This window comes from Limanda limanda, chromosome 11 (assembly GCF_963576545.1).
Source record: "Limanda limanda chromosome 11, fLimLim1.1, whole genome shotgun sequence".
In the NCBI taxonomy this organism is placed as follows: Eukaryota; Metazoa; Chordata; class Actinopteri; order Pleuronectiformes; family Pleuronectidae; genus Limanda; species Limanda limanda.
The window spans coordinates 23,707,141-23,734,674 of NC_083646.1; the positions used below are offsets into that span (position 1 = coordinate 23,707,141).

The 27,534-nt window shown below is 42.2% G+C and overlaps 2 protein-coding genes across 2 annotated transcripts; one reads left to right on the forward strand and one right to left on the reverse strand.

The window, feature by feature from the left end:
- Nucleotides 1-188: 188 nt before the first annotated feature.
- On the forward strand, nt 189-6,969 carry LOC133014605 (B-cell receptor CD22-like). Its single transcript, XM_061081870.1, has 9 exons — nt 189-456; nt 551-769; nt 1,961-2,239; nt 3,179-3,469; nt 3,569-3,647; nt 3,857-3,887; nt 4,795-4,893; nt 4,985-5,070; nt 6,302-6,969. The coding sequence occupies exons 1-9, from the start codon at nt 189-191 to the stop codon at nt 6,360-6,362; spliced, it is 1,413 nt and encodes a 470-aa protein (XP_060937853.1). The 3' UTR covers nt 6,363-6,969.
- On the reverse strand, nt 6,645-27,150 carry hpn (hepsin). Its single transcript, XM_061082009.1, has 13 exons — nt 26,766-27,150; nt 25,564-25,679; nt 14,035-14,142; nt 13,874-13,915; nt 13,226-13,355; nt 12,912-13,031; nt 12,788-12,828; nt 12,139-12,304; nt 11,714-11,901; nt 10,207-10,302; nt 9,790-9,932; nt 9,393-9,557; nt 6,645-8,484 (listed from the first exon to the last, which is right to left on the reverse strand). Exons 2-13 carry the CDS (start codon nt 25,598-25,600, stop codon nt 8,440-8,442), a joined length of 1,281 nt encoding a protein of 426 aa, XP_060937992.1. The 5' UTR covers nt 25,601-25,679; nt 26,766-27,150; the 3' UTR covers nt 6,645-8,439.
- Between the last annotated feature and the right edge of the window lie 384 nt (nt 27,151-27,534).

Consider the following 27,534-nt stretch of genomic DNA (forward strand, 5'->3'; position numbering starts at 1 on the left):
ATGCTGATGATCCTTGTTTTTATGCCAGGTAAGGAAATGACAACACACAATTATTGTGTATCGGATGTTATCTCTACCTTTAAATTGAACTTGTGTATTTGTCAACATTTTTGCCCGAAGGTGTTTGGAGTGGAGATTGGAGCGTGACCTTCGAAAATCAGTGTGCTTTGAGAGGGGGATCAGTAGTTATGAAGTGCAGCTATGACTACCCTTGGTATCAAACAGTCACTAAGGTGGTCTGGTCTAGAGCCCTGTTTACATCTGGCAAGTGGCGGCTGCATTCCCTTTCTAGTCTCTCTTCGCCCCCGGACTTTGAATACGTGGGTAACCGAAATCATAACTGTAATCTGAAGATCAACAATGTACAACCCACTGATGAGGGATATTACTTTTTTCGTTTTGAGACAAAGTCAGACAAATGGACAAGCAAAACCTATGCTTATTTGTCTGTTAAAGGTAACAAAAAATAAGTATTATTAATTTATAGATTTGTCATGAATAAACAAAATTGAGTAAAATTTATTTTTTCCTGTTTCTGTACCTGGACCAGAGTTAACCGCTGTTTTAAAGCCGAGCACTGTGAAAGAGGGAGATGATTTCAGGCTGACCTGTGTGTCAGATTGTCCTACAACCATTGTCTGGTTTAAAGATGGACAGCAAGTGGGGAAACCAGGGTTCCCGGTGAGGAGAGAGGATGCTGGGAGCTACTTCTGTGCTGTCTCTGGACAAGAGACAGTCAGATCCAACTCTGTGACTCTGAATGTTCTGTGTAAGTACACTATTAACACTGCATCTCAATTTATAGGCTTTTCTCCACAGCAAACCTGGCACCATTCTATGTAAAGCCCCATTTCAACTGGTCAAAAAAAACCACTAACCCCAAATAACATCAAGTTACATCCGGCATCAGCCTGCAACTGGAATTCAATTATTTACTCCGGGGTAAAAAGACTCCGCAGCAGACACTGGTTTTATATGCTATGATCAGCAGTGATGGAATGTGACAACTGGGTGAACCAGTTAATTTAGCAAGACAGCAGCTTGAGAGAGTGCCTCAGTTTTTTTGTGAACATGACACACCGGTGGAAAAAAAAAAATCTAAATAGATATCCTCCACTGGCAATGGCCTATTGCTCCGTTACAGGGATACAGTTTTGCTGTTTTACCTTGCAGCCTTTTAAACTGTTGCTCAGGAGGCAGAGTGGGTTGTCCACTAATCAGAAGGTTGATCGATCCCTGCCTCCTCCAGTCCACATGCTAAAAGTGTCTTTTGGCAATATAGTGAACCACTAATAACCCCTGACGTCTCTGCTGACTATGTGACAGACGAATCGCAGCATGAATGTGTGTGTGAATAGGTGAATGAGGCTGGTGCTGTAGCTCAAGGTTATACATTGAGAAAAGAGATATATAAATGCATCTATCCAACATTCACCATTCCAGCTACTATAACACTTGATTTAGTCGGTGAATTAAATGACTTTAGGTCATTCACGTAATTATTTCGTATTTTAGTATTTTTTATGTCTGTACCAAGTCCCTGTAAAAATAAGGCAACTACCTCCATCAAAGCACCATCGTACCCTTAAATTAAATCAAGCTGCCCCGAATTACACACACCTAGTCTTCTAAATATACCAGATTTTTTCAAATCAAAATCCATGAATTATTCCCTGCATGGGAAATCTGTCATCATCCTATCTCACAATGTTAAAGAAAGCTAAATAAAATTGTAGTAGTAGACAAAAAAAAAAATTTCTCTTGCACAATCTGAACAATACACAGTACAAACTGTAATAAATATATATATAATAAATCTAATGTATGTGTTGTAAATATATTGTTGTATCATCGCTTCATGCAGTAGTATACAGTTTATTTAACCTCATACTCATTCCTTATGTCCCGACTTCATTTCTTTGTCTGCCTGGCTAAAAATCCCTGATGCTCTTTCTATCAGATGCTCTAAAGAGTGTAACGCTGTCGGTGAGTCCACCAGGAGACGTCGTCAAAGGAGGTTCAGTGACTTTCAACTGCAGCAGTGATGCAAACCCACCTGTGGAGCCCAGAGGATACAGCCTGTACATGGACGGAGAGTTTATCAGTTCAGGGCAGGAACACACCATCTCTGACCTGCAGCCCAGACACAGTGGACTGTACCACTGTCAGGCCTGGAACAATGTTAGCTGGAGGGGCGATGACATGATGAACTCAACCAACATTCACCTGGATGTCCTGTGTGAGTGTAAAGACATGTTGCAATGAGACGTCTGTTCTCATGTACGTGTTACTTCGATAGATAGATAAACAGACAGACAGATGGACAGACAGAAAGACATATAGACATATAGACATATAGATAGATACATAGATAGATAGATAGATAGATAGATAGATAGATAGATAGATAGATAGATAGATAGATAGATAGATAGATAGATAGATAGATAGATAGATAGATAGATAGATAGATAGATAGATAGATAGATAGATAGATAGATAGATAGATAGATAGATAGATAGATAGATAGATAGATAGATAGATAGATAGATAGATAGATAGATAGATAGATAGATAGATAGATAGATAGATAGATAGATAGATAGATAGATAGATAGATAGATAGATAGATAGATAGATAGATAGATAGATAGATAGATAGATAGATAGATAGATAGATAGATAGATAGATAGAGATTTTTCTCATCTTGTGTCAGCCTTTAAAATGAAAAATGACAAAGTTGAAAATTCTCAGTTATCTACTTCCTCAGTTTCAATATTGCCCCAGTAATATCATGATGTGTCAAAGAGTCATGAGAGGATACATTGTGAAAGGCTCTGAGGGAGAGGAAGTGCTGATTAAAATGTTCATGTTGACTCATGCTTACACAGTAGCCCACATGTACTGTACGTCAACCTGACCAGCCTCCTGATATTGGTGTTCCAACAGGAGAAAATAATTTTAAGAGATTAACCTGATTACTTCAAACGAGATTGTGCCAGGAAGAAATTGTCATATTTTGGAGAAAAGTATATCAATGAGCATATTTGAAGAAAAATTAATAATATAAGACGTGCAAACATGAGACCCTCAGATTTGAGGAGCCCAGACAAAAAATAGCTGCACTGTTATCACTTGTCTCATCATCCACATGTGCTGTTTGTCCTTTTTCTCAGACGGCCCAGTGAACATCTCAATTTCAGTGGATGATCCACAATTTGCTGAGGGCAGCAGTGTGAATCTGACCTGCAGCAGTGAAGCCAACCCTGCGGCCGACAACTACACCTGGTACAAGAGGACAGACTCTCCCAGCTCCAGCTCATGGCTCCAGGTGGGCTGGAGACAGGTGCTGTCTCTTTCCTCTGTGGAGGCGTCCCACACTGGACTCTACCTCTGCCAGGCCAGTAACAGTGTGGGGACGGGCAACTCAACTGATCTGCTGGTGACCCCGAAAACAAAGGAACGCGGTTCGTGCTGCTAAAGAATAAATCTTCATCATTGTGTTCAACAGAGCGGGGTTAGGTTTGTCCTCCTCTAATCAAACCCTACTGTGTGCTCTTCCTCAGGCAGCCAGTTGCACCTGATCATTGCCGGAGTTGGAGTCATTGTTTTGGTGACTCTTGTGGTAGCACATCTTTTGTACTGGTGAGTCAATAAATGTCATTAAGAGTGAATGTGACACAGCCATTTACATATATAGTCTCCACATCTCTTATGATGATAAGTGTCTCCTGTACATCATGTAAAAATGAGTGTGTGTGTGTGGGTGTGTGTGTGTGTGTGTGTGTGAGTGTGGGTGTGGGTGGGTGCTGCTGTGGTTTCCATTATTACAAAACAACTTTTTTTTTTTACAGGAAAAAACAAAGGACCAATGCAGCAGAAAAAGTGAGTACATCTAAAAAAAAAGTCCTCAAATAACCGATCTGAACTTTATTAACTTTATTAAACTCTTGTGATTGACTGTCAGTTTTACAAGGGTCAGTGGAAAGTTTGACTTCCCATTCAAGCAGTTACACAGATCAAAACTAGTCATGAGTCACCTTATAAAACCACATGTAAATTCACTGGATCCAGATATTTATTTGGATGTGCAGCAAATTGCCCATTCTCATAAATATCAGTCCCATAAATATGACAGATTTTTGTCATCAAGATCAAGATCCATAAATTATTCCTTGCGTGGGAAAATGTAAGAAAGACCTGCCCAGTCTGGTAATGTTTGAAAAAACTTTTTTTAATTCGTGGATCTGCCCCTTAATCATTCCCCGCAACAAACTTTTATGGGTTCCTCCCGGTTCCTATAGCACATTCTTCCACCAAGTTTAATTGGGATCCGTCCAGTAGTTTTTTCGTTGTTCTGTTAACCAACAGACAGACATACAAACCTTCATTGGCAAAGGTAACTAGAAGAGCACTCAGTAGAGCACATACTTCCACCAAGGCCCGACAGTCCCCTAAATCAAGCTGCACCAACACACACTCAGAGATATCTCTCCTCTTAATATGCCAGATTTTTGATATTCAGACTCATGAATTGTTCCCTAAGAACCTAGTGAAAATATTTCTTTTAAAAGTCCTATATTGCAATGTTAGTGTCTTGAAACCATCGTACCCTTTGTCTGGATTAGCACCTAAATTTAATCCTGCTGAAAAACAAACAAACAAACCAACAGACAGGGGTTAACACATGACCTACTTTCGCAGTAAAAATTGAATAATTTAAATGTTTTCTTTGATATGATTTTTTTTCCTAACCTTAATTTATACCTGCCCTTTGTTGTTTTCTCTACAGGGCTTGAGTTCTTCATCCACAGAAGATCAGCTGGACACTGTTTACGCCAACATCAACACATTTTCATCCTCTCCGAGGAACACACACCACAAACATTTTGTAAGTGTGGTCCACAAACATGCATGAGCATATGCAGAACATACAACACAATATTTTTGAAATAAATTCACTGTGCATGTTCTCCCTTCAGGTTCCTTCTTTTGATGAAGCTGAACTTATCTATACAACAGTGGCCATCAAACCCAGAAACAACAGCAGAGCTCCACAAGAGTCCAGGTAGATTCACTGAACAAACGTTTAACATCACAGCATTATATTCTATTATTCAATGTCGGTCAAGTGATAACTGTGCAGTCTCAAATTCCCAAATTATGAAATAAAACCTTAACTGTCACAGAGAAAAATTTAAACATTTCTATTTGTTTAGCTGTAGCTCCGACTTTACAGTAAATTAAGTAATGAGTGGATACTCCTTCCTCAAATAATCTATTATTATAAATGTTTATTTCACTTCCTAATCCTAATCACATGGAGGTAGCTGTCAACTGCAGTCTCACAGCAACAAGGTTCCCAGTTTGAATCCAAATTTGTGGCCTGTTTGGAGTTTGCATGTTCTCCCCATGTCTGCCTTGGTTTTCTGTGTGTACTACTGCTTCCTCCCTCAATTCACCATAGGTGTGAATGTGAAGTTGATTGTTTGTCTCTGAATGTTGGCTCTGTGATAATTGAGTGACTCGTCCAGGAAGTAACTCTCACATTGTCTGCTAGGATTGGCTCCTTTGACCATCAAGGGATCCCCCATACAGATAAAGGATGAATCGACTGATAGATGAAAATTAAAAGCACCAAAACCCAAAAGAATATTTTCTGAATGTGGCTGAATAACTGAAATAATAATGTAGATGAAATATATGGATTTATTTCAGGAAGGGTAAAACATTCAGACCAAAATACTGATACCCCTTTGCTGGGGACCCCCTTCAACCCCTCAAGGACCCCTCAGCGGTCCCTGACGCACTTTGAGAGCCCCTGCTTTAGTTTATTCAATCACTTGTATCTTAACATTGACACCTCATACAGTCATAAGGGTTCTGAATCAGACTGAATTTGCTTTGCTTTCTGTTTAAAGACACCATGAAACACTTCACTTATTAAATCTGTTTAAAATATATGACCTAATTAACATTTAAGAAATTCTACCCTCACATCTAATGTAGTTGAAAATAAATATTATTCACATGTGTAAAATGTGTTTCCATGGAATGTGAACTTCTGAAAACGAAACAAATTCACAGAATTCTTTACAAAGGGCTTGACCTCGGTGTCCAAGTTTCTGCAGCACAAACTGTGATTTTATCCTGTGTAAAAATTAATAAGTTGAGGAAAGAAAAGATGGTGGTGTGAGGTATGAGGTGTCAATGCTGCTGTGAACCTGCCATTATCAATGTAGACACAGTAACACCATCTGATGCATTGATGCTTATTAACATCCTCATTCTCTCTTCAGGGCCACAATAGGAGATAGCGAGGATTCTGTGATCTACTCGACTGTGGTCACATCCAGCTGATCCGATGTGAAGAGAAGAACAACAGTGTTAGTTAATAGGTTGAAAATGCCTTTTCTTCATTCTTTTGTTTTATGATGTATTTATTGGACGACTTTGTTTATTCATGGTTTAGTTTACAGTTGCACTTAGTGAAGCAGGTATTTCATATAATCCGACTATATTTGATAAAGCTACCTCAGAGATTGGTACTGTTGTGTTTATGAGACTGCAAACTACAGTATAACTATATATGCAGCAGTGTAGAGAATATTTAATAAGAATAAATTGGACTTTATCACACAGTTACTGTGGGCAAGTTGCTTTTAATTATGACTTCAATAAAATACTCAATGCAACAATTTACATCTTACAATACTTATCTCTCACGTCACATTTGCTATAAATGCATACATACTGTACATCAGAAGCAAACATGCCACAAACAGTTTAAATGTAGATTTTAGTGCTCACATCCCATTCTTTATTCAGGCCAGGTGAAGGACACTCACACAGTGTTAGCTACAGGTACTCAGAGGTACAGTAAAGTCTTCTCTAATACCTACTAAAATATATACTTCACGAGAAGATGATTTATGAGGTTATTGCACGATTGGCAATAAGATCTGTGTCAGACAAAAACATCTACATTAACAAGAAACAAATATTTACTAACTAATATTTACAAAATAAAGCAAAATACTGATGCAAACATGGACATTTGGTAAAGAGTTAAATCTTGTATGAATAATCATCCATGATGAAGTCAGGCTACTGCATAAAAACACACACTGCATTCAGCACATGGGTTTATAACAAAATGACAATTATACTGTGTAAAGATTTGTAATTTTGTAGAGATAAATGTGATCAGCTTGAATTACTCACGCATCAATGACAATATCTGTGTCTTGGTGTTGCACATTGTGAAAGTATTGAAAGTGTTGAGGCTGCACGTGGTCTTTAAATCTTTAAAATCTTATCGAATGAATACTTTTGATTACACCTAGAAAATTGAAGATAGAACTGAGTCTTTACAAGACCTCACTCATGTTATTGATGTTTAGCTCAAATATTATACTGGTGATTTGTTTCTGATGTAAATTCGGAGTAAATGCAGCTAATAAACAAGAGAGAACAGAAAGCCATTTCAGAAAAATAATGTCATTGTGTTCTACACGGCAGGAATCTGCAATCCAGTATATTGAGTCTTGTATTGTTTAGGGCCTGAGCACCGAATGCTGAGAGGCCCTATTGAATCTTTATGAATAATATTCATAATGTCTCGATAATGTCTCGGTAGCAAAGTTTGATTATAACTTTATTCCCTGTCTCAGCAAAACTTCCGGATGTATTCCAGACCACGTTATTTGGACAGGTGCACATTTTTACTCTTCAGGCTCAGGACATTCAAGTTAAATAAAATCATGGATCTTACAACATTAAGGTGCTATGTCTCAGCTTATATCTGAGTAGGTTCACATCAACATAGAAATAACTGTGAGGGAGATATAGACCTTTAAACACATAGTAGAAGAAGTTAACAGGTTAGAAAGAAATGTCTACACATATGAAGATTTACATATCTACCATTTTGTGGAAAGTCCTTTGCTGTGAACGGCTGCCTGAAGGTTTGGACCCACAGACTCTGATGTTCTCTTGGGCCTTTATTTTGGCAAACCAATTACCTTTGATATGATTTTTGCTTTTATGGGACTCATATACTCATACACATTAACATTTGCTTGCATAGTCACGTCTTCACTGGTCATAATGAGAGATGATTTTCTCCTCAAATCTGAGCCCCTGATCATTTCTTCTTGAACCAATGATTAAAAAACAGTGTAACTGTGGGATTAATGTGGTCGCTTGACTGCTCTCTAAAGGAATATGATATTGGCAAACCTTTTACCATGTGTAATAGAAGTGGAAAAATCCTCAACAAAACATTTCGGGTAAGAAGGGGTGTCCAGAACTTTGATACAAGAGGAACATCGCAGCTTTCAAGACCCTCCGTTGTAACTCTTCCCATTGACATGTACAGGATCTGTCCGTGTTGTCGTCTCAGTGTAGAAAAAGTAGAAATGTAGGAGTATTCATCTCATGTCCGGGCCAATTTGTGAACTCCTGGTGAGTTGTGATAGTTCTGAAGGAGAGAGGTCAGAAGAGAAACTGTTTTAACACACCGGGGGCTGTGTGAGTAAATGTTAGTCCTCTGTTGATCATTCTGTTTTTCATGGCCATAGCAGTGTTAAAGCAGATAAACCCGATTATCTCTATCTACTAATTCCACAAATCTCTGTCTGAAGAACAGTTCGCAAATATACTAAAGCAGTGGTCGACAACTGGGTCAAGCTGCAGCTGAAAATCGCCACCAGATCATTTGGGATGATTTGATTTTTCATCAGATTGACAAAGACATTCACACGTGTTGCAGGTTCTGAATTCACTGTCTGTATGTGGAACATATCTCAATAACCATTCATCCTATCAGCTTCATGTTTGGCATGTGTATTGTTAAGGACCCAAGAAATTGCAGAATTAAATTTGGTGCGATTTGAAGACGCTATACATTCAATATTAATTAACTTTAAATAAAAAGGTGACCACCGTTCTGTAGCAGCAGCGGCTGAGACTCCAGCGTAAGTGACATGGTCGTTCACGATTCTCCCCAGTTTGGGTTTCTACATACTGAGGTGTGCTTCACTGAACTTTAAATAAAGTCGTGAATAGCAGCAACTTCAGGGTTGGACTGGGTCCACAGGATGGACTGAGTCATTTACTAGGTCTTCACTTGCTCTTTACTAATTACTGCAAGTCTCTTTTACAGTTTCAGAAAGAAAACTGCAACCAGCATCACCGACACAGACCATAAAGACAGAAAGTGAACTTTCATTTAATTTCTTACTTCCACACTATTAATATACACACTGCTTGTGTTTGCAATTGGATGTTGTTGATGAGTTGTTTATAGATTACCTGAGTATTATTATCCGTATGTCTTTACTTGTCATTATAACAACACAATAAACTACAAAGCATCCAGCGTCTCACCCTCATGGCTGTAGATATCCACGGCAGAAACCGGGACACTCTGGTGTAGACGCCAGGTTTCTTTGGCATGGCACAGCCAGTTCCCCAGCTCACCACCCCCAGCAGGCGATACCGACTGCTCTTAGACAGACAGTCCTCTGCCACAAAGGGACCGCCACTGTCTCCCTGAAACCACACATGGTGCTAAAAGTTTACGCACACACCTTATAAGTGCCTTAGCTTTGACAGAAATGTATGAATGTAAAATGATATCAAACAAGTAGGGATATATGCATTAGATAGTAGATTTTAGATGATACACACATGAGGACATATCTGAGAATATGGTTCCCTGACTAGAAACCCAAACACATGAACATATGCCAGCTCTTTTACATGAACACATGCACACTCTGACCTGGCAGGCGTCAGTGCCTCCTTTTTCGTAACCAGCACAGAACATGCTGGAGGTGATCTGATTGTCGTAGTAGTCGGGAGCGTTACAGACAGCGTCACTGATAATGGGGACGCTCACTTCTTGGAGGACGTCTGCTAGATTACCTGCGAGTCAAACATCCCTGGTGAAACCAACAATACTATAGACTATTAACACCAATATATGAATATGATTCTGCTTCTTCAGTCATGACTTATTCACACTAATTTCATCTTTTATCGATCAAAATATACACGGAAGAGCAAATTGATGTGTTTCAATACAAATAACAAAACGTTTTGAGTGTCATAATTTGCAATCAAAGAAAACAATGAATGCAAATACCATCATCAAATGAATCACTGTCTGCAGTGTACGATGATACAGCTGTAGACTCACCGTAGTACCCAACGTTTCCCCAGCCCGTCACGGTTCCCATCTGTCCGTCTATCAGTCTTTGACCGTATGCTGGCAGGCAAATAGGCTGGATGTATTCTGCACACAAACACACAAACATTTTCTGTGTCTTAAGATACAAGCAAACATGTGTGTATGATAATACTGAACCATCAAACAGAACAAGTGTCCAGACAGGGAGACAAGAAGTGGGGAAACATCCTCAATCAGGGAAACCATAGTGAGTAAATAAAGATGGACGACATGACTGCTCCCTAAAGGTGAAGCCATAGCGCCTCCATCACCATCTACTGCCTGGCTGCAGTATAGGTTATAAATCCTGCCTCCTCCATTTTAGCAGATAAGATATGGACCAAACTGAAAAGTCAAAGTGCACATCAAACGAACTTTTCTCAAAGATGTCACAGTCATTCAGGTAGTTAAGGATGTTTAAATGCTAATATTTACAGTAATGTTTGTTTTAATTAGTTAATTGATGCTAAAAACAGGGTGAAACTTCACAATTGACAACTGACTGCCTTGTAATTGGTCGAGCGGGCTTATCGATGGGAACTCGCTACAAAAGATTCAAACCACCATCACTCCTGCACAGACTCTGTATCCAGACAATTTGTTAAGAATTTTTATTTTCCAAGCTTTTTTGAAGAACACAATGTGCTTGAACAAGGATTTTTCTTTAAATAAATTCAATATTGTGTGGCTTTGCTGAAATCTATAGAGCTAAAAGTAAACAAGCAATGACTAAAATGTTCAACTTACTGAATCATGTGATTCAGTTAATAAATGTCTAAGTCAAAGGTGATTTTATGAATACATCTGGCATGACTATCATCCACAAAAAAAAAAAGTGAAAATCGAGAAAGAGGGATAATTAAACTAAAAAACCCTAGTATGGTTTTTGGCTGTGATTTTAGCAACAACACTGAAAGAGGCACTGTACACTGAGGTATTTAACCTTCAAATGTCCTTTAGCTTATTTGTTCTCTCCTCAGTGCATATAATTCTGCGGTTGTAATTATGAACACCAAACACTAGATGTCAGACCTGAGCTACTGAAACATTGCCTGTTATGTTTCCTTTACAAAGTGTAGAAGGACACGACCATCACATGAGGGCACAAACTCAGATAATCCTAAAATCACTGTAGATTACATGAGTAAGTCCTCTTTTCATTTATATGTGGAGAACACGGAAAAGATTTTTTACTGAAGGACACCGGGGATTCCATGGCAGAAAGGAAGTGCATCAGTGTTATAGTAATAAGAGGAAATGGTGGAAACCTGTTCAGAGCTGATTTAATCATGTTGGATAAAAGAACCTTTGTCCTGGAGGAACATGGAAACCTAAAACAGGTTCATTACAGGATGACTGTGTGTCTCTGTCTCCCTCCATTATACCTCATCTCTAATCACAGTCATCTTTCACTCAAATGTTCAAGTTGAGTGTGTGCGTGTGTGGACGTGCGTGCGTGCGTGTGTGTGTGTCCTACCAGTGAAAGTAAGAGGTTGGGTGAGGGCCAGAACGGCGATGTCCCTGCTGTTGTCATCAATGTTAGCATCTACAGAGGGCAGGTAGCTGCTGTGAAAAACGATGGTCTTCACCTCCGCCGTGAAAGCGTTGTCTGGTTTTTTATAGATGGAGCCCAGCTGCACACGCCAGCGATTCACAAAGCTGCGTCTAGCAAAGCAGGAAAGACAGGGGAAGAATGTCTCAGAATTTTTCAGCTGTCCACACACAAATACAAACAAATATCACACAAATGGAGAGGACGTTCTCTTTCAATAGAATATGATTCTACCATCATGTGAGAGTCATGATACGCTACTAATTACTAAATTCTTCAATACATATTTGGCCTGTTAATAAGCCTTAATAGAATAATTATCTCTAATATAAGGCAGCTCTTTCACTTACTGGAGGAAGCAGTGAGCTGCGGAGACAATCCAGCGGTTTGAGATGATGGATCCTCCACACTGATGAACTCCATCGTACTGTAAGCTGACCTGCCAAGGCCAGCTGCCCTGCCTGGCATCCACACCACCGACTATACGGTCTGCTGCAAAACTACGCCTGCCACAGTCTGCCGAGAGGAGAGGAGAGGAGAGGAGAGGAGAGGAGAGGAGAGGAGAGGAGAGGAGAGGAGAGGAGAGGAGAGGAGAGGAGAGGAGAGGAGAGGAGAGGAGAGGAGAGGAGAGGAGAAGAGAGGAGATGAGAGGAGAATTAATTGCAAACTTTTTTGCCAAGGTAAAGTGTATGTGACACAATTAAACATACGGTATAAGTGGTTCCCAAACTAGGGGTCAGAGCCAAGGGAGGGTAGCAAGACACTGAGATTCCAAATTCAAATATAATTTAAATGCAATTAGAAATTGCAATTTAGCCATCATTGTTACAAAAAAGTTATTTAAATTTCAATTACAAAAAGGGTTGACCCCTTCAACACAGCAATGGTGTGCAGGTTTTGGGGCATTGCATTTCTCAAGCGTGGCCTGCACTCGCTTGCTTTTCCAGGATTACCAACCCTAGCTTTAAGTCAACCAGTGTGTCACACAGAACATCTTACCTTGGCATAGCATAGTGAGAACCTCCCTGCTCTCACAGTCACTGAAACACAGACACACAGCGTCAGTAACAGCCAGTGTTAGACTGCTGTAATACAAGTGGTGCATCAGACAGATGTTTGTTACCATGGGAACAACGAGTCTTTGATTTTCTTGCCGTAGCTAAGCTCTTCCTGTCTGACACAGAAGAACTCTCCAGCATCTCCACTGGCCTCTGGCACCGATGTGACTGAGTAATTTGCCACACTGAAACACACACACACGCACGCACGCACGCACACACACACACACACACACACACACACACACACACACACACACACACACACACACAGAACTATAATTGTTAGGACTTTGCATTGACCCCTCAAATTATCCAAATCAAATTTCTGTTAGATTACACTTCATTCACACTTTATAATAAGAATAATATATCTCACCTGACAAAGCCCACTTCTTCACAGCTGATACCAGCAAGCAGCTCATTGGCTGAGGAGGAACACACCTCACGCCACCTCCTGTGCGTGGAATCGAAGACTCTGAGACGTTGGTCAGCAGAATTGACCTGGACTGCAGGGAATCACATGTATTTACTTACAAAACAAGTTCAGTAAAATAAATCACACACACTCCTGTTTACCTGTCACATATATTTATTAAATGTTTCTTTCACAACTGTGAGTTGTCCCAGTGACAATGGATATTTATCACCTCTACCAAGGAGGTTATGTTTTTATCTGTATTGGTTTGTTTGTTGATAAGCGGGATTACGCACAAAAAACCTACTGAATGGATTACCACAAAACGTAGTGAAAGACTTTCTTTAACATTTTGATGGCTATTTTTCATTTTTGCAATTTCTCAAGACCTTTATCTAAAAAACAAAATCCAACATCGGTAGACTGCAATTATCTATGAACAGTTTTTTTGTGCAATTCATGAATCAAGTTAAGTGTTTTTAGGAGGATGATCTTTAATCAGTTATCTATGGTAACAAATATTCATTTTAACTATATCACAAAAGGAAAGCTACATATTAGAAATCTTTTTTCATCTTTGAAACCATCAGCATGTCCTTGCATACTCACCATCATACAGGCCTGTGTCTTCCTCCATGGTGCAGTACATAACTACAGAAGAGTATTAACACAGTGGTCATCAGTGCAATGTACAACAGATAATAATAAAAGTTCTCAGATTCGTTAGAAAATAGAATGTGTGTCTAATGTGTAAGAGCATGTGGTCTAACCTACGGCCCAAACAGCTGCTCCTACGGCTCCCAAGATAATCAGTGTCACAAATACCCCGATCACCCGGCAGGGGGTGAACACACAGGTCAGAGAGATTCCCCTGCTCCCTGCAGACACACACACACACACAAACACACACACACACACACACACATACACACACACACACACACACACACACACACACACACACACGCACACACACACACACATACACATTAGTGAACATAGAGGGCCTTGTGTCTTGAATGCACAGGTGACACCTCCAACGCCTTTAACATCACATACATTTCACAATTCTATTAACACGCAAAGCTGAAGAGAAGACTTAAGAGATGAAATATAACAACAGTGACATTAACTGTGTTCTGCTCATATTTATGTATGCATGAATATGTTTGACAAGATATTACAAAGCAAAAGCCCAGACTGCTCCTGTGTGATTGTGGCTCTTTGTTTTGGACTCAACCACCCTACAACAAACATCAGCTGGTTTCAGCTCAGTGTCCTGGCACAGACTGAAAAGTACAAGTGACACTGATCAATAGTCTAAAGTCTAAAGCACTCCTTCACCGGGCAAGAACAAACCATGTCCGTGCCATGTGTGTCCTGTGTGCACCTGTGTGTGTTGCTCTCACTGTCTTTTTCTGCCTTGTTATCCACTGCTCTGAGCAGAATTTGTCAACTTAACCAAAACTTTAGTGTTAAAAAACAACCTGATGAAAAACAAAGGCATAACCATTGACAGTGATAGACCTCATATCATGCATATGCAAATAGTTTACTATAATTTAATTTACCACCATTACCAAGGAGGTTGTGTTTTGTGTTTGTTTGTTAGTTAGCAGGATAACGGTGCAGGAGAGAACCAATAATGTGTTTCATGCAGACATGAATTCATTTTCCTATGAGACATTTTGATTTGAAACTGTAGAAGAAACACAGATGCTGTAAACAACTTCAACCATGGGTTCATTACATTCAAATGTCCCAGTAAGCTGTGACAGTATGATACGAGCAAAAACCCTATAACTGTCACACCGCGGTGAGGTTTGTCTTGTCTTGGGGTTTTTGTCTCGTAACTTCCTGTTTTATTTTGAAATCCTAACTCTCCTCTCGTTTCAGGTCACTTGCCCTTCCTCATGTGTCACCGGTCTGATTGTCTCTGATTGTTTCCACCTGTTCCCTTCACCCTCATGTGCTTATAGTCTGCGTCTCCCCTTTGTCTTGTGCCGAAGTGTTTCGTTCTTGTTCGTGCACCTAAGCCTTACCCACAGTCATTGTCGTTTTTGCCAAAGAGTTTCTTGCTACGCCACGTAAGTTGTTTTCTGTTTCCTCCTTGAGAGTGATTTTTTGTTTGTTAAAGTTTTCCAGTTTAGCTTTGTTTTGTGTTGTTTGTAAACTGTTTTTCTTCCTCCCTTTTGGAGCGATTTATGTTAAGAGAGATTTAGTTAGTTTGTTGAGCCTCCTGTTTAGGTGAGCCTTTTCTTTTGCCCCATTTATTAGTAGTTTGGTTTTCCTCCTTCGGGAGCGCTTTTGATTTCTTGCTCTTGCCATTTGTTTGTCCTCCTTCGGGAGTGGTTTATGTTTAAAAGCTTTTTCTTTTTCTAGTGTATGTTTTGTATTTATTAGGAAGTTCTTTTTCCCCAGTTATTGCTTGCCAAGTATTATATTATATTATAGATATAGTTAGTGAGATTTTCATAGCCTTCTTGTTTGTCACTCTGCATTGAGGTTCTGAAATCAATAAAGTGTGCTGGTACGTGATATTCTCTGCTTCTGAGTCCTCATTCCAGTCCAGGCCTGACATTACACTTCGGCCAGTATGGACTCAGCAGGGATGACACAACTCACGGCAGTCCTGCGAGCCCAAGAAGCCCGGCTCTCCCGTCAGGAGGAATTCCAGACCGCTATGGCATCCCAGATGGGGATTCTCTCAACACAACTTCAGAGCCTGAACGATTGTCTGGTGCAGATGACAATTACAGCACCCGAGCCTCCAGTAGCAGCGGATGCTACACCCGTGGTTCCCGTCCTGACTGTGCCAGCCATTGGAGCGGGATGCAAGTTAGCCCCACCAGCACGATTCGCTGGTGAATTAGGATTATGCAAAACATTTCTCATAGACTGCTCCATACACTATGAACTAAACCCCAATGCTTTTCCTTCTAACCGAGCCAAGATTGCCTTTATGATTTCCCACCTTACCGGAAGAGCCAAGGCATGGGCCTCGGCAGAGTGGGCCCGGGATTCGCCAGTTTGCCAATCCCTCACAGACTTTGAAGCGGCGCTGCAGAAAACTTTCAACCCGGTAACGACCGACCGGGAGAAAGCTGGGGAGCTGAGCGGGCTGAGACAGGGCAGCGACTCCGTTTGTGATTACGCTATCCGTTTCCGCACTTTGTCGGCGGAGAGTGGCTGGAATACAACGGCCTTATACGACGTGTTCCTGAAGGGGCTGGCAGCTCCTATCCAAGACCTTCTGGTTCCCTTGGACCTACCCACAGATCTCGACTCACTCATCGCACTCGCAATCCGGACAGACAACAGAACCCGTCAACTCAGACAGCAACGTCTTCCGAGACCCACAACGATGGAGAGACCCCTACGCACTCAAGCACCAGGATGGTCAACCACCCGTCGATCACCGCCAGAGCAGCGTCATCATTCCCATCCGGAAGGAGAGGGAGAGCCCATGCAGCTAGGAAGAGCTCGACTAACACCCGGCGAACGACAGAAACGTCTGCAGGAGGGCCGATGCTTCTACTGCGGTGAACCCGGTCATCTCGTCGCCACCTGCACTGCCAAACGGACCATGGTGGTGAGTGAATTCAAGGTTTCAGGCACCACCTCACGCACTCTCACGACAGTCCAGGTAATGCACCACACCACCACTGAACTCAAGGCGCTCATAGACTCAGGGGCTGATAAAGGCTTGATGGACTGGGGACTAGCAGAACAACTGGGGCTTAGCACAGAACTTTTAGCTAAGCCCATCAGAGCTAAAGCTCTTAATGGTCAGGAACTGTTTACTATCACACATATCACAGCACCTCTCAAACTGTGCATTAACCATCACCGGGAAAACATTCGTTTCTATGTATTCAAGTCACCGTCACAGACTCTAATTTTGGGACAGCCATGGTTATTCCGTCACAATCCCCATATAAACTGGAGAACAGGAGAGATCCTGGGCTGGGGAGGGGACTGTGTGAGCAACTGTTTGAACCCCTCAGTTTGGGAGGAGGAAGTCACGAACATTAAATTGATCTCTGTCAATCCAGCCGCAGATCCCAATTACCCGGAACTGAACTCTGTGCCTTCCTGCTACCACCACCTCAAAGAGGTTTTTAACAAGACTAAAGCCCTCTCACTTCCTCCTCACCGACCCTATGATTGTGCCATTGAGCTGATTCCGGGCTCAACCATTCCCAAAGACCGCCTGTACGCGATTTCTGGGCCAGAGAGGGCAGCCATGCGGGAGTACATCGAAACCTCCCTGAAAGCGGGTCTGATTCGCCCCTCATCATCATCAGCCGGAGCCGGTTTCTTCTTTGTGGGGAAGAAGGATGGCTCCCTAAGACCGTGCATTGACTACAGCCCACTCAATGACATCACTATAAAGAATCGCTATCCACTTCCTCTTATGTCATCCGTGTTTGACCAGCTCCAACAGGCCAAGATCTTCACCAAGTTGGATCTTCGCAACGCCTATCACTTGGTGCGGATCAGAGAAGGTGACGAGTGGAAGACTGGTTTTAATACACCCAGTGGACACTATGAGTATAAAGTCATGCCTTTTGGTCTCACAAATGCTCCTGCTGTTTTCCAGGCTATGATAAATGACGTGTTAAGAGACTTTCTTGACCATTTCGTGTATGTTTATTTAGATGACATACTTATCTACTCCTCTGACCTGAAAAAACACCAAGACCATGTAACTCAGGTACTGAAAAGACTGCTAGAAAATAAACTATATGTCAAAGCAGAAAAAAGTGAATTCCATGCCGACACTGTCTCCTTCCTGGGCTTCATCGTAGCCCCTGGAAGTGTGCAGATGGACCCGGCTAAAATTAGCGCTGTGGTCGAGTGGCCTACACCTGATAGCCGCAAAAAGGTTCAGCAGTTCCTTGGGTTTGCTAACTTTTACAGGCGGTTCATCAGAGGCTTCAGCGCAATAGCTTCCCCTCTCCATGCTCTTACCTCCACAAAGGTGCAGTTCCAGTGGTCTCCTGAAGCTGATGCTGCTTTTCGGATCCTCAAGCACCGCTTTACCTCGGCTCCCATCCTCACCCTGCCTGACCCTCAACGACAGTTCGTGGTAGAGGTGGACGCCTCCAACGAAGGAGTCGGGGCCATCCTCTCCCAGCGGTCAGAGCAGGATGGTAAGGTGCATCCTTGTGCCTTCCTGTCACGGCGGCTATCCAAGGCGGAGCGGAACTACGACGTTGGTAACCGGGAGTTGCTGGCGGTCAAACTCGCGCTGGAGGAGTGGAGACACTGGCTCGAGGGTGCTGAACATCCATTCATGGTCTGGACTGATCATAAAAATCTGGAATACATCAAGAAAGCCAAAAGACTCAATTCTCGCCAGGCCAGGTGGGCGCTATTTTTTAACAGATTCTCTTTTTCTCTCTCATACAGGCCGGGGTCCAAGAACGTCAAGCCAGACGCCCTGTCTCGTCTCTTCGACCCCGAACCTGTTGCCAAGGACCCAGAAACGATCCTCCCACTTACCTGTGTGGTTGGAGCACTGACTTGGCAGATAGAAAATTAGGTTAAGCAGGCTAATGGTGAGGTCCCATCACCTAGTGGGTGCCCAGAGAATCGTTTGTTTGTCCCAGTTGAATTGCGCCCACAGGTGATCCACTGGGCCCACACCACGCTGCTTTCCTGCCATCCGGGAGTTCGAAGAACGATGTTCGCTATCTCCCGGAGGTTCTGGTGGCCCTCCATGGAACCAGAGGTCCGGGAATACGTAGAGGCTTGTTCGGTCTTCGCCCGAAACAAGACGTCCTCCGGGTCACGCATGGGTCTTTTGCAGCCACTTCCCATCCCCTCCAGACCATGGTCCGACATCTCGGTAGACTTCGTCACGGGGCTTCCGGTCTCTCAAGGTAACACCACTGTCCTCACAGTGGTGGACAGATTTTCAAAGATGGTTCGATTCATCGCTCTGCCAAAACTGCCCTCCGCCAAAGAAACGGCGGAGATCATGATGAACAATGTTTTTAAGGTTCACGGATTTCCCAAAGACATTGTCTCAGACCGGGGTCCCCAGTTCGTCTCCCGGTTCTGGAGGGAGTTCTGCCGGCTCATCGGAGCTAAGGCCAGCCTGACCTCGGGTTACCACCCGGAGGCCAACGGCCAGACCGAACGCCTAAACCAGCAGCTTGAAACCGGCCTCCGGTGTCTGGTCTCCCAGAATCCCTCGACATGGAGTAAACACCTGGTCTGGGTCGAGTATGCCCACAACCTACTGCCCACCTCGGGCACAGGTATGTCACCATTCAAGTGTGCATTTGGTTACCAGCCCCCTGTTTTCGCAGACAACGAGTTGGAGGTGTCTGTGCCCTCCGCCCATGCCATGGTTCGCCGCTGCCACCGCATCTGGGCAGCCGCCACGCAGGTATTGATTCGCCAAGGGGACAGAGTGAAAAAAACTGCGGACCGCAAGAGACGACCCGCCCCCGCCTACCAGCCAGGACAGAGAGTGTGGCTCTCAGCCAGAGATCTACACCTTAAAGTCCCTTCCAAGAAGCTGGCGCCGCGGTTCGTGGGCCCGTTTCCCATCATCAAGCTCATCGGTCCTGCAGCAGTTCGCCTTCGCCTGCCCCGATCCCTCCGTGTTCACCCCACCTTCCATGTGAGCCGGGTCAAGCCCGTCAAGGAGAGTTCGATGGTTCCAGCCGCTACCCCTCCGCCACCCCCAGAAGTGATTGAAGGCGGTCCGGTATACAAGGTCAAGCAGTTGCTGGCGGTTCGCAATAGGGGTCGAGGTAAACAGTATCTGATGGACTGGGTAGGATATGGTCCTGAGGAGAGGCAGTGGGTTCCGTCTCGTCACATTGTAGACTCTACACTCATTACAGACTTCCACAGGGACCAGCCTGGGCCGTCAGGAGTCGGTCCTAGGGGGGGGTACTGTCACACCGCGGTGAGGTTTGTCTTGTCTTGGGGTTTTTGTCTCGTAACTTCCTGTTTTATTTTGAAATCCTAACTCTCCTCTCGTTTCAGGTCACTTGCCCTTCCTCATGTGTCACCGGTCTGATTGTCTCTGATTGTTTCCACCTGTTCCCTTCACCCTCATGTGCTTATAGTCTGCGTCTCCCCTTTGTCTTGTGCCGAAGTGTTTCGTTCTTGTTTGTGCACCTAAGCCTTACCCACAGTCATTGTCGTTTTTGCCAAAGAGTTTCTTGCTACGCCACGTAAGTTGTTTTCTGTTTCCTCCTTGAGAGTGATTTTTTGTTTGTTAAAGTTTTCCAGTTTAGCTTTGTTTTGTGTTGTTTGTAAACTGTTTTTCTTCCTCCCTTTTGGAGCGATTTATGTTAAGAGAGATTTAGTTAGTTTGTTGAGCCTCCTGTTTAGGTGAGCCTTTTCTTTTGCCCCATTTATTAGTAGTTTGTCTTTCCTCCTTCGGGAGCGCTTTTGATTTCTTGCTCTTGCCATTTGTTTGTCCTCCTTCGGGAGTGGTTTATGTTTAAAAGCTTTTTCTTTTTCTAGTGTATGTTTTGTATTTATTAGGAAGTTCTTTTTCCCCAGTTATTGCTTGCCAAGTATTATATTATAGATATAGTTCGTGAGATTTTCATAGCCTTCTTGTTTGTCACTCTGCATTGAGGTTCTGAAATCAATAAAGTGTGCTGGTACGTGATTCTCTGCTTCTGAGTCCTCATTCCAGTCCAGGCCTGACAATAACTCTAACTCGCCTAAATGGAATTCAGCCATCATTCATTTAATATTTAAACATGGCATTTTCCTGCAGTGAAAAAGAAAGATTTAAATCGAGAAAGCCTGCGTCCGTAATTATTTGTGAGTGTCCTGACTTTGAGTGGATACTCTGTTCACTGAGACAGTCATGACTGTAACACTAATACCATCCATCTGTGAGGCGGGAAACAGCTGGACATACTCTAAGTATACAAGTCCTCCTTATCAAATCAGAGAAAACAGTTTACATGCCCAGTTTCCTTCCTGCCTCCAACATTTTCCCGCCTCTCTCACATGCGGGGGGGGGGGGGGAGATAAGTGAAATTAAAACCTCAATTTCAATGTTTAGATGGAACTCTGAGATTTAAAATATAAATATTTATAGGGAACATGTTAAATCTTTTTATCAAACGAGCGAACAAGAACAATCCAGTCCAGTAACTGAATCATCTGGAATCAGTTTATGTATGTGTCTTGATCTGTGGAAGTAAACACCTCAAAGACTGACGTGGATCCAGCGTTACACGGACCCACTGACCCAGCTTGGTCCCACAGTTGCTGAATTTCTATGTTATCGAGAAACACGATAGCTGTGTAGCCCTGCTACTTCACCAACCTCAACCTTCTTCTCCGCTATTTCCTCAAATCTGCTCACTCTGCTCTACACCACAATTGTACCTGCCCACCTTTACCTCTTCTTTAAAAAAAGCTCCTTTCCTTCTCCTCAATGTCTCCCCACCTCCTTCCGGCCACGACTCCCCTCCTTTTTGCTCCTCCTCCACTTCCATGCCTGTCCTCTCTCCTTCCCTCCTCTGGTTAGTCTTCCCTTGCAAACTTGCAGTCAGCGTGACAATGGCATTATTGTTCCTTGGACTGTGATTAACAATGAGGACTCATAGAAATGAAGCAAATTCAGGCATAAAGTGTGAAAAAGGTAAATATTTAGTGGGCTTTTGATCAATGTCTGACATCCACTGGACATATTATCAGAGGGACACCAGGCTTGTGTTCATTAGATAGTGGTTTCTGAGCTATACCCAAAATTTCCTCCACACGTCTCAGGTCTAGCACCAACCCTCATCCTGTCCACTTGTCTTTTTTCTCAAACTCTTTTCAACCTCTTTCTTTCCCTCTCTCTTACCCCCACACCGTGCTTACCCATCTCACAGAACAAGCACTCTATTGTGTCCACTTCTACCTGCATGGTCCATCTGAAACTACTGTGGTATACAAAGTGTTGTGACCAGCACTGATTCATGGAAGTTTGTATTGTGTTATAAATGTTGCATTATATTCTGAACAGGAAATTTAACTTTAACTTGCATTGACTTTATCTGGGTTATGCAACACAATTCTGTCAACACGATGACAAATTACACATTTCTCTCTCAAGAATCAAAAAAAGACTTTTAATTTGAACATTTATGTCAAATCTTTCAAGGATTCTTTCGCTTACAGATATGGATGAAACCGACTAAACTGAGAAGTATCACAGGAAATCATGGGGGGTGGTGTAGCCATTAACTTGAATGAACACACAAGGAAGCAATTTCAACACTGGAGAGGAGATTTTAAGGCTGCGTCAGGAGTCACCCCCTCATTCACTAACCTCTACTTTACAATGTAGGGACTTCTAAGTAGATGACTCTTGCACTCTGTATGAATACTTTGAGGTAAAAAGCACATTAAAGCTGTTTGCCGAACTCTGAAGAATGTCCTGACAATGGGGCCTTTCACATATGAAGAACGCAGCAGGAGATTGTCAGATTCGTTCACAACAACGCAGACATCTCCGCAGCATTCAGAGAAGCATGCAGGAGGCAGGATGTAACGTATAAACCATTATTTTTGTTTACAGCATATAGATACAGGTGTCGGCCCTGATCACCTAAAGCTCTCTTGACTTGTCCTTTACGTATGGCACAGCTATATCATCTGTAGAGATATTTGTATAGATTTAGTGTGTTAGAAACGCAAGGGGGGCTGGTAAGAAAATCTTTGCAAAACAAATTTGAAGAAATTCACTCAAAGCTTTCTAGACATATGGTGGACGGACCCACAGTGTGTTTGGATCTGTTGTTGCCACTGCAGTTAACAGAGCTGGCATGAGAGGTGCAAATAACTCATTACGTGCTATATGTGACCCATCCACATGCTGCACGTAATATATATTCTGTTTGGGTTATTTCTATCCTAACCCATGAGTCATATGGGCAGCCACATGCAGTAGAGTGGAAAAGGTTCTGTGAGTCATTTATTTTTCTGTGGGATGTTGGGAGGGAAACCCTGAGCTTTGGATGCATCGCGCCCGCCTACTGTGGTACCTCAGGGTGGGTCAAAAGAAGCAGCTGTGCACCAGATGAGATACGTGGCCATCCACGCCCTGCCCCAAACCAAAATGCATAGACAACACATGGTGTATTCAAAACAGAAATAAGGAGCCTTTGCTTGCTTTGTTATTTCTCTGTGGAAAAGTCCTTTAATCTGAGTGTTAGTCGTATATTGTACTTAAGGTCTGCTTACTAAGTTTTTGCAATTGTTTTGATAGTTTGGTCAGTTATCATAGAGGATAGATCTTTTGACCACTAGCTGTTGTTGTTATATGAGTTGGCATAAAGTTAAGCATGAAAGTTAATTCTTTATGTGCTATGTTTATGTTTATTATGTCTCCTGTTCCACTCCAGTCTCAACTGTAGAGTCAGCATCCACTGTGTTATCATGGACTGACATTTGGACTTTGAGGAAACACATAACAAAACTACTGTTAATCTCAAACGACCCAAACCAGGACGATCTTTAAGCCAGAACCTACCAAATGTTTCGAGGTGTGGTAGGATGGGATCAAGCAGGAGCAGACCTCACATACATAAAGATGGAGACACAACATAAGCAATGACTCACACTTGTAGTGGTTGCCATGGAGGAAAATGCTAAAGTAAACACAATCACAGTGTATAGTAAATATTAGCCAAATTATAAAAATAATGTTTAGCCTTTGCCTTAGTGTGCATATTTGTTTTGATGCTCTCGTTCACACACGCATGGTGTGTGAGCGTGTCGCAATTAAGTAAATACAACTCGTTTCTGAAATTGATGTCTGACCTAATCTAACATAAGCACGGACATATACAAAACAAGCCCTGACACATGTGCCACTCCTTGACTAGACTTTGTTTCTCCTGTAATTACACACACCAAAGACACACTATGATTCCCTGCATCTGGGTGGACTCGCAGTCAGGCTACAGAAACCGTAAAAACATCAAGCTGCTCAGACGGAGAGTAGGTTACGGCACAACAAGGACATAAAATGACCAAGAAGACCTGTCAACGAGACTGGATTATGTTGGCATGATATCAGTTCTCTGCTGAAGACTTCACTTAATGGGAGGCTGCTGGCTTCATGGTACCGACACTCAGTTTGGCACTGCAATGTAAGGTGGGTACTCATTGTGTTGTGGAACAGGGTTAAAACGAATGAGGGGGACCTTGCAGTATTTTCTCAGTAATGTTTTAAATCTGTGTTAAAAATAAAAGTGTGTAACAACAGAAAAAAGTAGTTTCAAAGTGCACAGTGGCACACAAGCTTTTTATCAACAGCTACTCATCTTATCTTTCCTTCTATAAAAGCATCATATAATTTGAAGTAAACTCATTAGGAGCCATAAAGCTGCAAAAATTGCAAGCAACAGGAGGATCGATGTGGATTCTCTGGGTTTTTTGTTTTGAGGTTTCATTGATGCTGATGGGAGCGCATTGTTTGAATGAAGTAGGAGAGTTTCATATTGTGCAGTGGTTAAAATAAGTTACGTGAGTGTGTTGTAACCTCCACAAGGATCTTGTGGAAGATGGAGGAAAGAATCCATTCAATTCACATCAGGATCAGGGGGCTGATCCAAGATTTCTTTCACTTTCTTTAACATTTCAACCTTTTCTTATATTCTCAGAGAATAATTAATGGGTATTGTTCAGGTTCAGGACTGATATTTATGAGTGTGTGCAATTTGGTGCAGATCAAAATAAAAAATATTGAATTTAAACTGTTGCACCTTGGTGGAGGTATTCACTTGCTCAGTGTCATTCTAGTTTTTAATGTGAGTGATGTGTTGAAAGGAAGTTGTATCTGGTGTAAAACACTATGGTAATATGTGACCCCCCTTATCATCACTATCACATTTCTATTTGGGTTCAGAGCTTCCTTTTCTTACTGGAAGATAACATATTACAACCAATCTAAGTCAATGTTTTTCAGTCTGAAAGACAAATCTCTTAAAATAAATGAGAGAAAATCAGGGACATGGCAAACCAACTTTGAACAAATCTGTTAATGGTTAACTGTTAAGTGGACTGATGTCTGCTCCCAAACACAGAGAACGGGCAGCGTGAGCTGTAGAATGACCAGCACAGCTGCATGTGTGTGTGTGAGAGAGAGAGAGAGAGAGAGAGAGAGAGAGAGAGAGAGAGAGAGAGAGAGAGAGAGAGAGAGAGAGAGAGAGAGAGAGAGAGAGAGAGAGAGAGAGAGAGAGAGAGAGAGAGAGAGAGAGAGAGAGAGAGAGAGAGAGAGAGAGAGAGAGAGAGAGAGAGCTGTGTGCACTCACCCATCTTCCCCTCTGTTACAACTTTCTCAACATACATCTGTATACAGTGGACAGGAATGACCAGTGTTCTTCCGGCCTTCTACTCCTTAGGGCAAGCCCTTAACAATCCCTAAAGCCTGCAATAATGGAGAGATATACAGAAAGAAAAATAAGAGAGCATTTGAATACCATTGATAATATTAAGTCACAGGACTACTTTTCCCATCTATGAGTATGCTTTTTATAAAACGGATAATGACCCTTCTTCCAAATGACGTACCTTACATGTTTAATATATACGATCGTAGTTAACCGATAGATCACATCAATATCAATATTTTGACAGTTGTATTTCATTATTTCACTCGGACACACACACGATCTTTTACTTCTATCTTAGTGAGGACAATCATTGACAGGATGCATTCCACAGCCCCTTATCCTAACCTTAACCCAATTCTAACCAAACAATCATGTCTTAACCCTCAAACAGCTCTTTGAAAAGTGAGGATCGGCTAAAATGTCCTCAATCTGTTAAAGGCCTATGCTCAAAATGGTACTCACAAAGCTATATGTTTAAGCACAGAGACAGACAGACACATAGACCGACTCGGTCAAGGGGCCCACTCCTCCCAAACGCCAGGTCCTCGAAAACGTTCTCAATGTGTAAATTCTGTCTTTTTTCTTTTCCTATTATTTGTATCTAAATCATATGTACACATCTAGTCAGATATAACTACATATAAAAGTGAGCTGAATGTTTTGTTAACCATCAGAACAAGTTAAAAACAGTTACAGAACTCAGTGTCCTGCAGACATGAAGTCACACGAGACACGGAAACTTTCTTTTAAAGGGAATTCAGATGCATCTATATCTTATAGCTGGGGATTTTTTAACCTTATGTGTCTCCTAACTTGTTGTGAATGAATTGAGTGGTTCGAAACGATAATAATTAAGAAATTATGAATTCGAATCTGTGCTTTGCTTTTTGTATCACATTTGTAGCCTGTATGCTCCATCAGGTTAATGTAGACTAACTAAACAGGTTCAACAGAGCAAGCACATTAAACTATGACCTTTATAGAACTAGAATAACTGTAGATCTACTCTAGATTAACAGCAGCACAGTGTAAAACCTGTTTATAATCAATACACTAATGTTAGAGTAATAATAAATCACAGACTGCTGAAATACACGCTTTACTTGCAGAAAACGACTCACCTGTCGTTTCTTCTCAGCAGGTGGAGCCCTCAGTTTTTTGTATTTATTTCTTCTTAAAAAAAACAAGATAAAACTTATTCCCAAAGATGTGAAAGACGCCAACACAGGTAAATCCCAGTTTTCAGTGAATCCTTGTTGTCTCTTTTCACAGGCTCCTGACCGCGGAGAAAGACAAAAGAGAGAGAGGAAGAGTTCTCAGCGACAGTTTGGACTCTTTCCTTCAACCAAAGCCACCTGCGCCCGCTTCTAGTAGAAAACACAGAAACATCTGGAGCAACTGGAGCAGGTGAAGCACAAGTTAGTCCGACTTTCTCCGAGGTTTGCCGTCGCTGGGATCGTGCGTGTGCGTGCGTGTGTTCGTGTGTGTGTGTGTGTGTGTGTGTGTGTCGGTTGTCCTGTGAGCGGTCAGCTGCGCAGACTGGAGGGGCACCAGTGACGTCACGTTACGCTTCTGGCTGGACAAGAGCGCGCACGAGAGCTCTGCACAGGTGAACGCACGAGCATGGCTCACAAGAGTGACACACATCAACATCAGCTGCTTTACTGTGGATGCAAGTCGTTCTATAGTGTTAGGACACTCATTGACATAATTCATTCCCTAGCCCCCTTACCCTACCCCTAAACCTAATTCTAACCCTAACCATAAAACCAAGTCTGAATGGGATAGTTCACCCAAAAATGAAAATTCACGCAGTATCAACTGCAATGCTGATGGAGTGGTGGGTGACGTGTTTGAGTCCACAAAACACTTTTTTGGGGGTAAACTTTG